This window comes from Thermobia domestica, chromosome 8 (genome assembly GCF_964235325.1).
Source record: "Thermobia domestica chromosome 8, izTheDome1.hap1.1, whole genome shotgun sequence".
Taxonomy (NCBI): Eukaryota; Metazoa; Arthropoda; class Insecta; order Zygentoma; family Lepismatidae; genus Thermobia; species Thermobia domestica.
Window position 1 is genome coordinate 101,023,305 of NC_137461.1, and position 13,735 is coordinate 101,037,039.

Consider the following 13,735-nt stretch of genomic DNA (forward strand, 5'->3'; position numbering starts at 1 on the left):
ACATGCTCACAAAAGCTATAAATTTAGAAGTTTTACTTGGTAGACGAACATTCTAACTTACTAAACATAACTAATCCTCTGACAATCAGTATCACAAAAAGCGTAATAGCTGCGTTGGGAAAAGTGCGAATATTGGAGAGAATACAGTCACAACAATAAAATAGGCTTGGAAGATTTGTTTATACCAACGTCATTACAATAAAATTCAGTTCGAAATTCTGGATGATTCAAAACTTGATTGTCGTCCACTTACAGACTTTGATGTTGTCAGCGTTGGAACACAGTATTACGAAATTGGATGTACTAGCTTGTTGCGAAGAGGCTTGCTACGCTTTTCCTGGAAGAGTTAACCATTTGAAGAACTAGTCTTTCAGGAGTTCCGTTTATACTATGATATATTATGAAAGGATTCGTGTGAATTGATTTTTATTTATTTATTTATTTTTAGTTCAGTTTTCAATCTTATCTGATGATGTTCTCAAGGATAATAATTGAAGAATAATTGAAAGCACAGATAAAATCGATTGAGAAAGGAAGAATTTCGCGATCGTTGAAATCTATGCCAATAGTTATATGGTTTAGTAACCCACTGACATCGCGTAAAATTTCAACAGTTCTGATGCTAAGAACTGTTTGGTATTTTAAACCTGTGTCGGAAGTTTGGAAACATTCGTTTCAGATGTGTGTGTCTTTTTCATGGAGCAAATTTGATGACTGTTCTTGTTCACTTCTGCTGATTGTGGATTCTGTTGGTAGTGGAAGCATAGCCTGTTCCTACAAGGCAGAAAAATTAGTCAATATTAAACGAAATAATTAAGAATAAAAACATTTCTGAATCTTTACTTCGTATAAAATTTGTATAAAAACGTAAGCATTTGTTGGAAATGTGTTTAGTCTTAAGAGAGATACAGCAGATTTCTTATTCTTCTTATTTATTTATTTTTTAAAATGCAGTTTATGCAGTCATATACTTTTGACTTGAAGCGTTTCTAATAAATTATTGGCTGATCAATAATCACATTATTATTATTATTATTATTATTATTATTATTATTATTATTATTATTATTATTATTATTATTATTATTATTATTATTATTATTATTAGGTATATTCAAAATGCCAAACAAATGATGGTTCTCGTAAGCTGCTGGCCGCGTGTAGAAAAGTCGCTAACGCTCTTGCCTTCGGTGCGAGCGGTCCCGGGTTTGATTTCTGGTGTGGGCACTCGGTCGAAAAAATGTAAAAAGCTTTTGCAGGCCAGCCATCCTGAGGTTTTCGTCGGTTTTCCTCATTTACACTAGGCAAATGCCGGAGTGGTACCTAACATCGGTCCCAGGCCGCTTCCTTCCCTTTCCCTGGATAGTGTGCTTCCCGAGGGACGTTATCCCTCATACATGACGAGATGAAATGGCCATAAATGCCGAAAGCCCAGAAATCTAAATCCTAAATCCTTCTCGTAAGTTACTTCTCTTACTATTTTGACATCACGAACAGTGAAAGCTATACGGTATAGCTTTTAAACCCGTTAATTGGCAAAGCGTGAACGAGTTGTGTTAAAAATTTCAAATTTGGTTGATTTGCATATTTTAGGTACTAAATCAAACATCAGAAATTTAGGGAGAAAATGAATTTATTGTTTACAATAAATGAAATATGATAACGTTGCCCACAAGCAACAATTCCCTTTTGTGTGTGTGTGTGTGTGTGTGTGTATGTGTGTGTGTGTTTTCCCAAGTAATTACATTCTGATAATGTTCTAATGTAAAGATATATTTGGAATATACACATCATATAATATATATAAGTATACATTTTTGTAGCTATATTTGTCATGATATATCTTCTTCTGATTCTTCAATGACGGTTACATCCCTTGGTTCAGCAACCAATCTTTGCACTGTATCGTCATAACTATCTGGAGCCCAGTCTCCTGTTCATCTTCGGATGAACCACCATCTGACTGGGTTGCATTGTCGGGTAGTAGAAGTGTCTCCGTGTTTTCCGGTCCCATAAAATGAGATAGGATCCATTTCTGGAGCTGAAAATAGAAAAAAACATATTTTAAAATTTCAAAACTATAATAAAACCCTGCAAGTTATCAAGTAATGTTGATATCTAAAGACCAAATGGGGGATTGTAACCACTTACAATATCTCTTACCTGCGCCACTGAACTTTACTGAAAACACATCCTTCCTTGTAATTGATTATGTAGATATTCGACCTCATGAAGCCGTCCTCATCCTTATCACATGACCAAGGCTGAGGTAAGTGAGAGAGAGAAAAGTGGAAAACTTGAGGGTGAGTTTGAGTGAATGAGGCGAGCAAGAAGCGTGACGGTGAGGACCAAAAGAAGACATGAGGGTGAGTTTGAGAAGGTTAGAGGGGAAGTAGAAGACGCGAGCGTGAGATGAGGTCTAGTCAAAATGAACACCTATTGGCGATTATATCATTATATCAAATCGTTAGTAGTAAGTCATTTTGTAATATAAACAAGATTTACAAAATGAGGGCTGATCTATACGCACTTCCTTAGCATTTGCATTCTGAGACAGAAAAATCATAAATTACTATAGCCTCCCGTGAAATAATAAGAACCATCTCATTACGAGCAATGAACATCAATCATTACGCGATGTCAGCTTTTGAAATACTTTATTGCTCTTTTGGTGTGAGGAAACACTACATTGGTTTGCCCAGTAGCAACACTGTCTATATGTATACTGTGATGTTCCGGTGTTCTTCCCGAAGACAGGTTTTTCCCGAAGGTCACTGGGCAAGTTGAACCTCTGGAGGATTGCCATTGCTTTTCATTGAATGATGATGTCCTAAGGACGGAACTTTCAGTTCAACGTGAGATCTGAACCAATATTGTGCCCCACAGCGAATCGAACCCGGGATCCCTTGATAAAAGGGATTGAGTTAATCCACTTATACACCGGTGATATTGTGTATATAGTAGAAGTACGTAATGTATTGCTTTACTAACCATAAATTTATCTGAAACAGTTTTTTTCACTCTTGCTTGTGTTTCAAACAAGTGGTCGTAATAGATTCAAACCTCATGGACGAACCGAGAAAACCAGCGCTTGCGCAATCGTGCAATCGTAACAGCCTGGTAGTAGCGGGAATGCACTAATTTTACACCATGTGTAGTAACGTAGCCAGAGTTCTGATTTTGAGGGGTCATATTTGCAAATGGAAACGACTTGGTCCCTTAAATATAGTGAATTTACAAATAAATATATAGTAAACTCACGACATTTGCGGGAGAGCCAAGCGAAGTTTTTTTGGGGGAGAGGGCGTACCCCCATGCTCGCTCCCCCTCTACGTCCCTGACTATGTGGGTGATTGCTTCCAAGTCCGGGGGAGGAACAATTGTGCAAGCGCCGGCTTTTTAGATATGTTGCATGTCATTTTCATATAAATGGATACACCGACGATGGTTTTGAAATGCATCATATTCTGGCATTGTTGCTCTCGAGCAACACAGTTTTCAAACGCGTAATTGCTACTATAGTAAGTTAAGTACTGCATTACAATTTTACACAGATATCAAATGAACCATCACTTACCTTCTAGTTAAACCGCAAAACGAAACCGTTATTTCTTCACTGCTGCACACAACAAAACAAACAAGACGGAAACGCAAGGCGCCAAACGTTGGAAACACGTCACCACTCTAGTAACATTTACCGCTAAATTTTCGAATTTCGCGAGAAAATGTTCCGACAAAAAAGATCATTGCTTGTAGACATCATTGCCAATTGGAAAACATACAATAAATACGCTCGTGAGAAAAACATAAAACCTTTGTGTTGCTCAAGAGCAACAAGACCAAATAAAGGGTTAATTTAGATGTAATAGACTCTTGTGTTCGGAAACATTCTGAATTAAAATTGTATGAGGTGAAATTTTCGGTTACTTTTCTGAGGTACCTTTTTGCTTTATCCGTTTTTGAATCATACTAATCTTCGAGTTTTTTAACATGTCTTTTTATTGTAACAATATTTACTTAGAAACATTATCTTCAAGGAGATTATTCATTTGTGTGAAATATGTAATTTTTAAACATTATCATAATTTTAATTCCAGGGAAAGAACACCAGAGGGTAGTACAACTCCAATTCCACCGGACACTATTTCGGAAACTGAGACAGAAGATGAACTCGGTCCACCGGCAGAGAAGGAATATTCTCCACCACCAACGCCTGAACCGCAAGAGGACAGCCTCAAAAACGATCTGATACCATCTGGTCTGATCCCAGTATCAGATGAATCAACGCAAGATGCTCCTGAGACGCTACATGCTACCCAACCAGACGAGAGTGAAAGTGTGTTAGTGCCAAAAAGTGAAATTGAGTCCGCGCGGATAGATAAAGTGGTGAACGGTGAAGCTCTGCCTGCGGAGGTTTCACGAACGAAAAGTGACGATGAAATAGAGGAGGTGAGTTCGGGATCTCCAGTGCAACAGGTGGTAATGGAACATAGTTATTGTTTGCCGCCAGTGCAAAGGACAGAAGGTGGTCGGGATCGTACCACCAGTTGTAGCTTAGATGACGTGATTGACTCAGTAGTGAAGGCATCTTCGCTAAAGGAGAAGCAGGACTATAATAAAGACTACGATTATAGCAAAGCTTTCAACCACGATCATGGTTATACGAGAACTCATACGCCACCGCCGCGAGAAGTGGAACCTCCTCCCAAAGTGAAAAGGCACAAGACTTCATTGGAAAACTTGTTGTTAGACTTCGATCGGGCTCCTGTGAAACCTCAGTTAAAGTTCGGTAAAAGGGATATTTTAGCTGAAATGTCAATACTCTATGAATTCCTTACAAAAGGTATTGATAGTGAAGATATAAAATACTTAAAGAGAAGCTACGAAACGATGTTGGCCGACGATGCTCAAGGCTATTGGCTGAATGATACCCATTGGGTGGATCATCCTCATATCCTTTCAATACAATCGTTTTTAATAACGTAGTGCCTTGTGAAAATGAGTAAACACGTTTCATTTTTTTCTAAAGTTGTGTAATGTAACACTATATGGAGGTTGGTTAGCATTAAGCAGGCATATTTTATTATTTTTGTAACCAAAAATATGAGACCGCGTCGTGAATCGATCATCTACTAGTTGATTACAGAGCCGTAAGTAGTACATTAAGTGTAGTACGTACTACGTGCAAAGAGTTTTTTCTTCTTCTACTTCTTGGTAATTTATATTCTAACTTCGAGAGCGTAATATTAACGATTAATTAGAAACATAACCAATGAAATATTAAAATGAGGGAGATAGTGATATAAACATTTTACACATTTCATCGAAGTAGAAATTTACCTGATAGTATGTAATGCTTGATTCTGCAGTGAATTCTTAACACGTTCGCAGCGTTACGAGTCATCGGTGGCTCGTGCGATATCTCATTTCTGTACGGTGCCATTTTATGCATTGTATTACCTCTGTGCGTTTCCGGTATTTTCTTTTGTACAGATTTTTATCATTACTAGCACCAGGGTGGATTGATTTAAATCACGATATAAATCAAGATTAAAATCACTTGATTTTTTAAATAAAAATCGTTGATTTAAATCGAATTCCGAAATAAATTAGTTTAAGTGAAAATTAGTAAAATCCGGTTTCTGTTCTGTTCCGGGGAGTTTCTTCTTTTCGTAACATTGAGTTTAGGTTTTAAAATCGTTAACTATTCCAACGGAGAAATCACCATCGACATTTAAGACGAAAATTCTTTTTTATGCATGTCTGTTTTTGTTTGTTCCCAGATAATAGGGCGTATTTAGAGGGGTCTTATCCCCCTCTCCATTTTTTTTTTAAATTTTATAACTTTAGGCGAAATTTATGTATTTCATGCCGCAAGCTAGTTCTGAGTTTTTAAAAATAGGCCCCTGCCAAATATCAGTAACTTTTGTGATAAAAAGTGTCATTTTGATAAAAACCTTTTAAATTATACCACCTATTTTTAGGTGATAGGGTAGAGTCTTCATTATTCGATTAAAAAAGTACCAATAAGGCTTTTTACTCCGTTTTCTTCAAGACTGGAGGCATTTTAGAACACGTTACATATGCTTTTACGCCTTTCTGCGTTGAGGCATAGTGTGTGATGACGTCATAAATTTAAAAAGATATTTTTTGTTATGCGTATTACTACATTTGGGCGGGTTACATTTTGCATTCAGAGGACTGAAATTTTGCACACTCGTTCAGTGCACCCCTTAATAATTTTCAGATGTTTTCAGATCTGTGCGTGGAAACAGCAGGGTCCAGAGGGGCAAAAATTTTTTTTTAAAAAAGGATATTTTTAACAAAAAATTGCTTTTTTCGTGATTTTCCCGTCTCAGATGGAGACGTATGAATGGTACCGTTTGAAAGGCTGTTCTATTCTGAAGAAAATGATGTACGTACTATGCTCCTAGGATAGGTAGGGATGTCTCAGGAAACTGTTATCTGAGATCGTGTTTTATACGGGAATCGGGGGTATTTGGAGAATATTATTTTTCGCGGGCCTACTTTTGCACCTACAAGATTGAAATTTTGCACATTTACTCAGTGCACCCCTCAGTATTTTTCAGATTTGTTTCAGATCTGCCTTAAAACAGGGGAAGGGGTCCACAGAGGTAAAAATTAAAAAAAATAATAACAAAATTCCTTTTTTTCGTGATTTACCCGCCCCAGATACATGATGGAGACATTTGAAGGGTACCGTTTGAAAATTTGTTTTATTCTGAAGAGAATAATGTACAAATCATGATCCTAGAATAAATAGGGAAGTCTGAGGAAATTTTGATATTACATCCGGGTCACCTGGGGCATTGTGGGGTTGTTCTTAGCTCATTGTTAAATAGTTTCCTCACCCTTACTACTCAAGGTAGAAGCTTGAGATTTTGTACACACGTTTAGTACACCCCTTAGTATTTCCCAGTTGATTTTGAAATATGTGCGTTAACACAGGGAAACCCAGAGGGGATCTTTTTTTTTTTTTTTTTTTTTAAGTAAAAAAAATGCCGATTACTCTCAAAATTTCCAGCTTCAGGGACATGATAGGGAAAGGTGAATGTTACCGTTTCAAAAGCTGTTCTATTTTAAAGAGAGTGATGCATGTACCATGATCCTAGGGTAAATAGGGATGATGCTGTAGCTGACTGAAAGTCTATAATTTACCTTTAAAAAGAGCCATAATTTAAAAGGGTTAAGATACATTATTTGGGATTGATATAGGTTAACGATTGGGGATAATTCAAAATTCAACCCCAATACTTTCACTTAAATGGCATAATTAGCATTTAATACTAATTCCTAATGCTTTTTCTTCAGTTCGCGACTTGTATTATACGAGGAGAAAGATTTGATTTAAATCAAAAAATCAACAAAAATTATTATTAAAAAAAAAAAAATTTCCACCGTGACTAGCACCGACGGACAAACCTTCAACGAGACACACCGTGACTCGTATAGCACTGATATCCAAACTCGGTTTTACACTGTCGCAGCGAACGTGTTAAGCATTTTTTTTTCTTTTTTTTTTTTAAGGATAAAGTGCACTCAATTACATATTTAAGAAGAAAAAGAAAGACAAAAAGAAAAAAAAAGAAAAAAATGCTAAGCCGAAAAGTCAGTCAGAAGCAGGGTATTACTTAACGCAAGACAAAATATTGTACTTATAATTCCGTACTTGAAGTAAAAGGCTAATGATGTAGGTTAAAATACGGTGGGAATATGAATAATCAGTACAAAGATGAAAACTAGAATACGATGAATTCAGTTCAGTACAAAGAGCATGGAAAAAATTCCATTAAAATCTTCCTATAGTAGGGAAACAGTGTTGAGATGGTGGACATGGGTGGTGTCGTTCGAAAAGTCTGGGTCCCTTGAGCACAGCGGTAATATCAGAAATCGGGCCCTGAACTCGAAGCCCCAGAAATGGTCCTAAAGTTTTGGGCACGGGTCATTCTATTTCTCTTTTAAGCATGCAGTTGTTGAATTCGAGTGGTGGCATTGTAAAGGTCCGGATCTTCTGAACATAAGAGTGATATCAGAAATGGGATCATGGCCCAGAGGCCCCAGAAGGTTCCAAAGATTTGGATTCGGGTCCCTTTTATTTGCCTATTAAATATAGAGTTGTACGAGGGTGGTGGCGTTGGAAAGATCCAGATCGTTTCAACACAGCAATGATGTCAGAAATAGGGCCCTAGCCTGGAAGCCTGGAAATGTGGTACTGAAATATTGGGCCTAGGTTCATTCTATTCGCCTATTAAACAAGAAGTTTTTGGACGCAGGGGTTGGCGTTGGAAAAATCTTGGTTGTTTGAGCCCTGCGATTATGTTGGAAATTAGGTTCGGGCCCCGAAGTTTTGGGTTGTGTTGTAAACCTTTGCTGTGACTCAATCTCATTACTTGATAATGCGAGAGAAAAACGTCAATTCATCTGTGTATATATACAGGGTGTGATTGAAAAGTACCGGAACTTTTCCCGCCGGGCGGCTCCCTGGCGTTCGAAAAATGTGAGGGGTGGGAGAAAATGTGCGTGGGACCTTCCTCTTTCAAGCGGAACTTGGCCCAGTGCGCTGCGAGCAGCGGTTGAGAAAGCATCGCTGTCCGCGCGAACGTCGTTTTGGTCGTCGGTCACGTTTTTTGAGCGCCGTAAATGGAGTCAAAGATTGACCAACGCTACGCCATCAAGTTCACCGAGGGGTCGTACTCGTAGCACCATGTTCATCACCACTGATCACACTGTCTAATAACTCTTCGTCGGCTTCCACACAATCCAGCACTTCACGACTCATTTTCACTCGCAGTTCTTTTTGCTCCTCGGTCAACACCTTGGGGACCAGTTTGGCGCACACCTTCCGCATGTTCAATTCTTCAGTCACAATTTTTTTGCACTGCATAGTATGTCAAATTAAGTTCTTCGCTGATCTCCCGGAGAGTTGTCCGACGGTCCAGGTTCAGGTATTCGCGAACTCGGTCGACGTTTTCATCGGTTTTCGACGTCGACGGCCTCCCAGAGCGTGGTTCGTCATCGGCGTCCTCCCGGCCTTCCCTGAAGGCCTTGTGCCACTCAAAGATCCGTGTACGGGACATCACATCTTCCCCAAAGGCTTCCTTGAGCAGGTCCTGGGTCTCGATGAACGTCTTTTTTAGTTTGACACAAAACTTGATGGCGTAGCGTTGGTCAATCTTTGACTCCATTTTCGGCGCTCAAAAAACATGACCGACGACCAAAACGACGTTCGCGCGGACAGCGATGCTTTCTCAACCGCTGCTCGCAGCGCACTGGGCCAAGTTCCGCTTGAAAGAGGAAGGTCCCGCGCACATTTTCCCCCACCCCTCACATTTTTCGAACGCCAGGGAGCCGCGCGGCGGGAAAAGTTCCGGTACTTTTCAATCACACCCTGTATGCGCAATCAGGTATTGAAATTGAGCCACAGCAAAGGTTTGCGACACAGTCCAAAAATTCGGGGCTCGAATTTGTTTTTCTTCATCACCGCTGTGCTCAAAAGACCAAGACGTTTCCAACGCCACCACCTGCGTCCTAGAGCACCATGTTTAATACGCAAATAAAAGGAACAGGAGCCCAAGACTTCGGGATCCCATTTGTGAGGCTTCAGGACACGGGCCTGACTTCTGACATCACCGCTGTGCTCAGAGGTCTAGAACTTTTCCGATGCCACTACCCGTGTCCAACAACTCTAGGTTTAATAGACGAATAGAAGGTCTTGAGAGGAAAAAAGAGAAGAAAAAACTGGTGGACACCATTTCTGGAGCTTCAAAGCCAAGGCTCGATTTCAATTCAATTGCTTAGAAGACCCGAACCTTTCCAACGCCACCATCCTCGTACAACAACTCCATGTTCAATAGGCGAATAGTTCAAAACTTCATGACCTCATTTCTGGAACTACAATTCCGAGTCCCATTTCTGACATCACCGATATGCTAAGGGGATTCTGACTTCTCGAATGCCACCACCCACGTCTAAGACCTCTATATTTAATAGCGTCCAAGAACTTTAATAGGCGAATAGAGGGAACCCGAGCCCAAAACTTCAGGACTCCTTTTCTGGATCATCGAGTCAGTGCCCGATTTCTGACATCGCTGCTGTGTTCAGGAGAGACAGACCTTTCCAACACCATCATTCATATCCAACTCCATGCTTAAAAGAGAAATAGAACTCCGAGCGCAAAATTTCAGGACCCCATTTCTGGTCAAGCCCTATTTCTGAGATTACTACTGAGTTCAGACGACCCCGACGTTTTCAACGCCACCACGCTCGCGCAAAACTCCATGTTTAATAGGTAAATAGAAGGAACTCGAGCCCAAAACTTTCGGACCTCAGGTCTCGGGTTCCATTTCTGACATCACCAATGTACTCAGGGGACCGGACCTTTCGAACGCCATCACCGGAGTACAAGAACTCTTTGTTTAATAGGTGAATAGAGAGAACCCGAGCCGTAAACTTAAGGACTCCTTTTCTGGGCCCTTAGGGTGAGGGCCTGATTTCTGGCATCATCGCTGTTCTCAGGGGACCCGGACCTTTCCAACACCACCACCCACGTCTACCAACTCCATCTAACACAGTTTCCCTACCGTAGGAGAATCGGCTCCATCTCTTTTAAAGAAAAAAACAGTGTATTTTTTAATGATTTCTCGGGTTTCATTGTACTGCAGACTAGTCAATTCAGCATATCACTTAGCGCTTCTACACTAAGCGGTCGGATAGAAATCCTGATGATTTCCAAACGCACGAAATTTTATTATGGGAAAATTTATTACTACGAAAATTTATTAGCTGTTTTAATTATGTTGTACATATTTTGGTAAACTACGAGGGTTATTTTTTCAGTCTTCATTAAGCCACTACAGAAGAACTACATGAGGTAACAAAACTGGGGTAAAATAAAGTTGTTCATTGAACATCATATCACTCCTCATCCAATAGACAGATTCTTCCGTTCTAACATTGTTGAGTAACAGTTTGGAGCGAGCTAAAAAGCATCGAGTGCAAACGAAGGAGCTCCCTCCAAGTTTGAACTACATAATGCAGTCCGATTGCTTCAGGAGGAAGGGCACAATAAAGCTGTAATTCATCATCATCAGTGTAAGGGCTACGGCGGACACCTAATAAGTGATGAGTGTGTACACGATTGCTGTGGACGGTGGGTCAGTGGTAGAGCGTTCATCTCTGGTGCATGAGGTCCCTGGTTCGATCCCAGCTCGCGCCAAGTGGACTTTGTGGTAAACAAACACCGTGTGTGTGGGTTTTCTCGGGGTTCTCTTGTTTCCTCTCACTTTCTTCATTCCACCATTTCATTCATTTGTTATCACCACAGTGTCGTTTAGCCTATCCAGCAGAACCGTGGGACGTAAGACTCAACTTTTCATTTCATTTCAAACGATTGCTGCGAAGATTTTAAAGATGGACATACCAATGTACACGACGAGGGAGGCCAAGGGTGGAAAACTGTGGCGCGGATTACCTTGCAGAACACGTGAATCGTGTGGTTCGTGAAAGGCTTAGATTACGAGTTCTGAACTGTTTCCTGAGTTTCCAGTTTCAAGATCAGCATCTTGAGAAATCGAATTACACTTGGCGGGCGCTTCGATTACATTGAATGTGTTAAAACTCGCTACTCCACAACGATTGAATGGCAGTCTGTATCAGTGGTGTGAGGGGGGAACGTCCAATCAACTTTTTCATCTTATCCCTTTTTCGTCATCTCACGTGATTTTTCTCTGATGGCGTAGTGGAGGTCGGGAAAAAAATAGCGCTCGTACATGAGAGTGCTTTCTCTTCCTAGTAAGAGCTCATGTGGTTCAGATCCGACTGAAAAGGGATGCTAAACTCCAACCAAGCAGTGAGTTTTCTTAACATGAGTTTCTATTTTTACTGTTGGATATTCTGCAGGTACATTATTAAGAACTTTGTGCATATATTTCAAGTATGTCTTACATCGTAAAATCGGAGAACAGATGACCGAGTGTTTATGCCGAGTCTGCAGTGCTGTATAACTAGAACAGGAAACGGAAGTTTTCTTTCTTCTATCATGAATTGCGAGTGAATAATAATAAAATGAATGATTCATTTGTAAAATTCAACACACAAAATATGAAATAGTAAAAAAGAAATTCGTGTTTCGTTCAAAAGATGTTGGTGGAAACGCATTTAAGAACATTCATTATACAGAGGGTAATTTCATCCTAATGGTAGAGAATTGCACTTGCCTGCCATAGGCTGTAAAACCTTTTTTTCACCATCAATCATGTTCGCTATGGTGATCCTGGCGATAAACAATTGCATGAACTTATATTGAAGAAAGCTTCTGTTCAACATAGCTTAGTCTAGTTTAATCCACTGTGCATACTTCTAAAATCCCTCAGGCGTTGTGGCTTGATATTTTGTGATGTTCCGTTGTAACAGGCCAAAGGCCCAGAAGTTCATGGACGATGCATCTGGCGACTTCACAGTGTGTGTGTCGAAATGAGATATTTTCGATACTCATCTCCTATTCCATACAAGCCATATAACCTACAGTTATTTTGGCGGTGTTGGTGTTGTCTTGGTGGATGTGGATTTTTGCTGTCTCATTCTCACACAAATAAGGGGCATGTTGGCGATATATAGGATCTAAGACGTTGTATATAGTAAGCATTTCCCTTCACATTAGATGCCGTGAAGAAGCTTTCCAATGGCACAGAAACCCGCCATTACTATAAGCTCTTTGGGAAAACTTTCCTTGCACGTTTGAGTTCACTGTGCGCTCTCTTTTCCATCGGTAGGACCGGAAAATCCACCGCACACCTACTTTCATCTGGTCAAGTAGACCCATGTCTCATCTAGGATGATGACACATCATCATTCGCCCTCTAGGTAGCACTCTTGTGCCTTTGTCGTATAAAACGGAACATTACAAACATCGAACCACAACACTTGAGGAACTCTGGAAGTATGCAAGGACGAATGGGCTAAACTGGAGCAGGCTATACTGAGTAGTAGCTCCTGCAATGGAAGGTCTGATGTCTTACAGTTGTGTATCGCCAGGACCATCATATTGAACATGATCGGTGGTGGAAAAGGGGTTGCACAGCCTAGGAAAGACGGTGCGATTCACTATCATAAGAATGAAATTACCTTCTGTATATTGTCCGTTTCGAATGAAATTCGCATCACAGAATGTGCGTCTGTAGAGGACATATTCTATGATGCGAATTTCATTCGAAACGCGTCTGTAAAGGTCATGCTGGTGGTAGTTTGGAGACGGTCAGTCAAATGACGAATGTAGCTAGTTCGCGAATCCATGTGTATGGATCACAGTCTTTGTGAACAATAACATGACATCACCGAATGCCTATTGTCTAGTTAAATAACTTAGAGTGTAGCCATATAGCGGGCTATGAAAAGCAGGATGGTCGTTTTCTTGCGTGGGTCGCGACGGTGTGTGCACGATGGAAAGCAGAGATCCTACAACAGATACCTCCGAGACAAACCGATGAGTGCATGAACAGCTGGTCGTTTGAGTCGCTCTACAGTCGAGACAAGTTTACGGCTTTGCGTTCACTTGTACGGTTACCCTTGAGAGCTATTTTCCGCTGACATATTCCATAGTATCGGGAAAGAGTACACTGGCGAATGAATGGAGGACGGTGGTATTCTGTTTTGAAGTTATTTCTGTCTCGGACACACTGACAGTCGTATGCTTGTCCGTAGACCTGCAAGGGAAGGA

The 13,735-nt window shown here is 40.3% G+C and overlaps 1 protein-coding gene across 2 annotated transcripts in view; it reads left to right on the top strand.

Moving 5' to 3' along the window:
• Set1 (SET domain containing 1) overlaps positions 1 to 13,735 on the top strand; it is a 117,093-nt gene that overhangs the window by 81,620 nt on the left and 21,738 nt on the right. For both annotated transcript variants that reach the window (XM_081768803.1, XM_081768804.1), the window contains exon 11: positions 4,098 to 4,950. In XM_081768803.1, the coding sequence (XP_081624929.1) occupies positions 4,098 to 4,950 (853 nt within the window). The remainder of the gene's footprint in view (positions 1 to 4,097; positions 4,951 to 13,735) is intronic.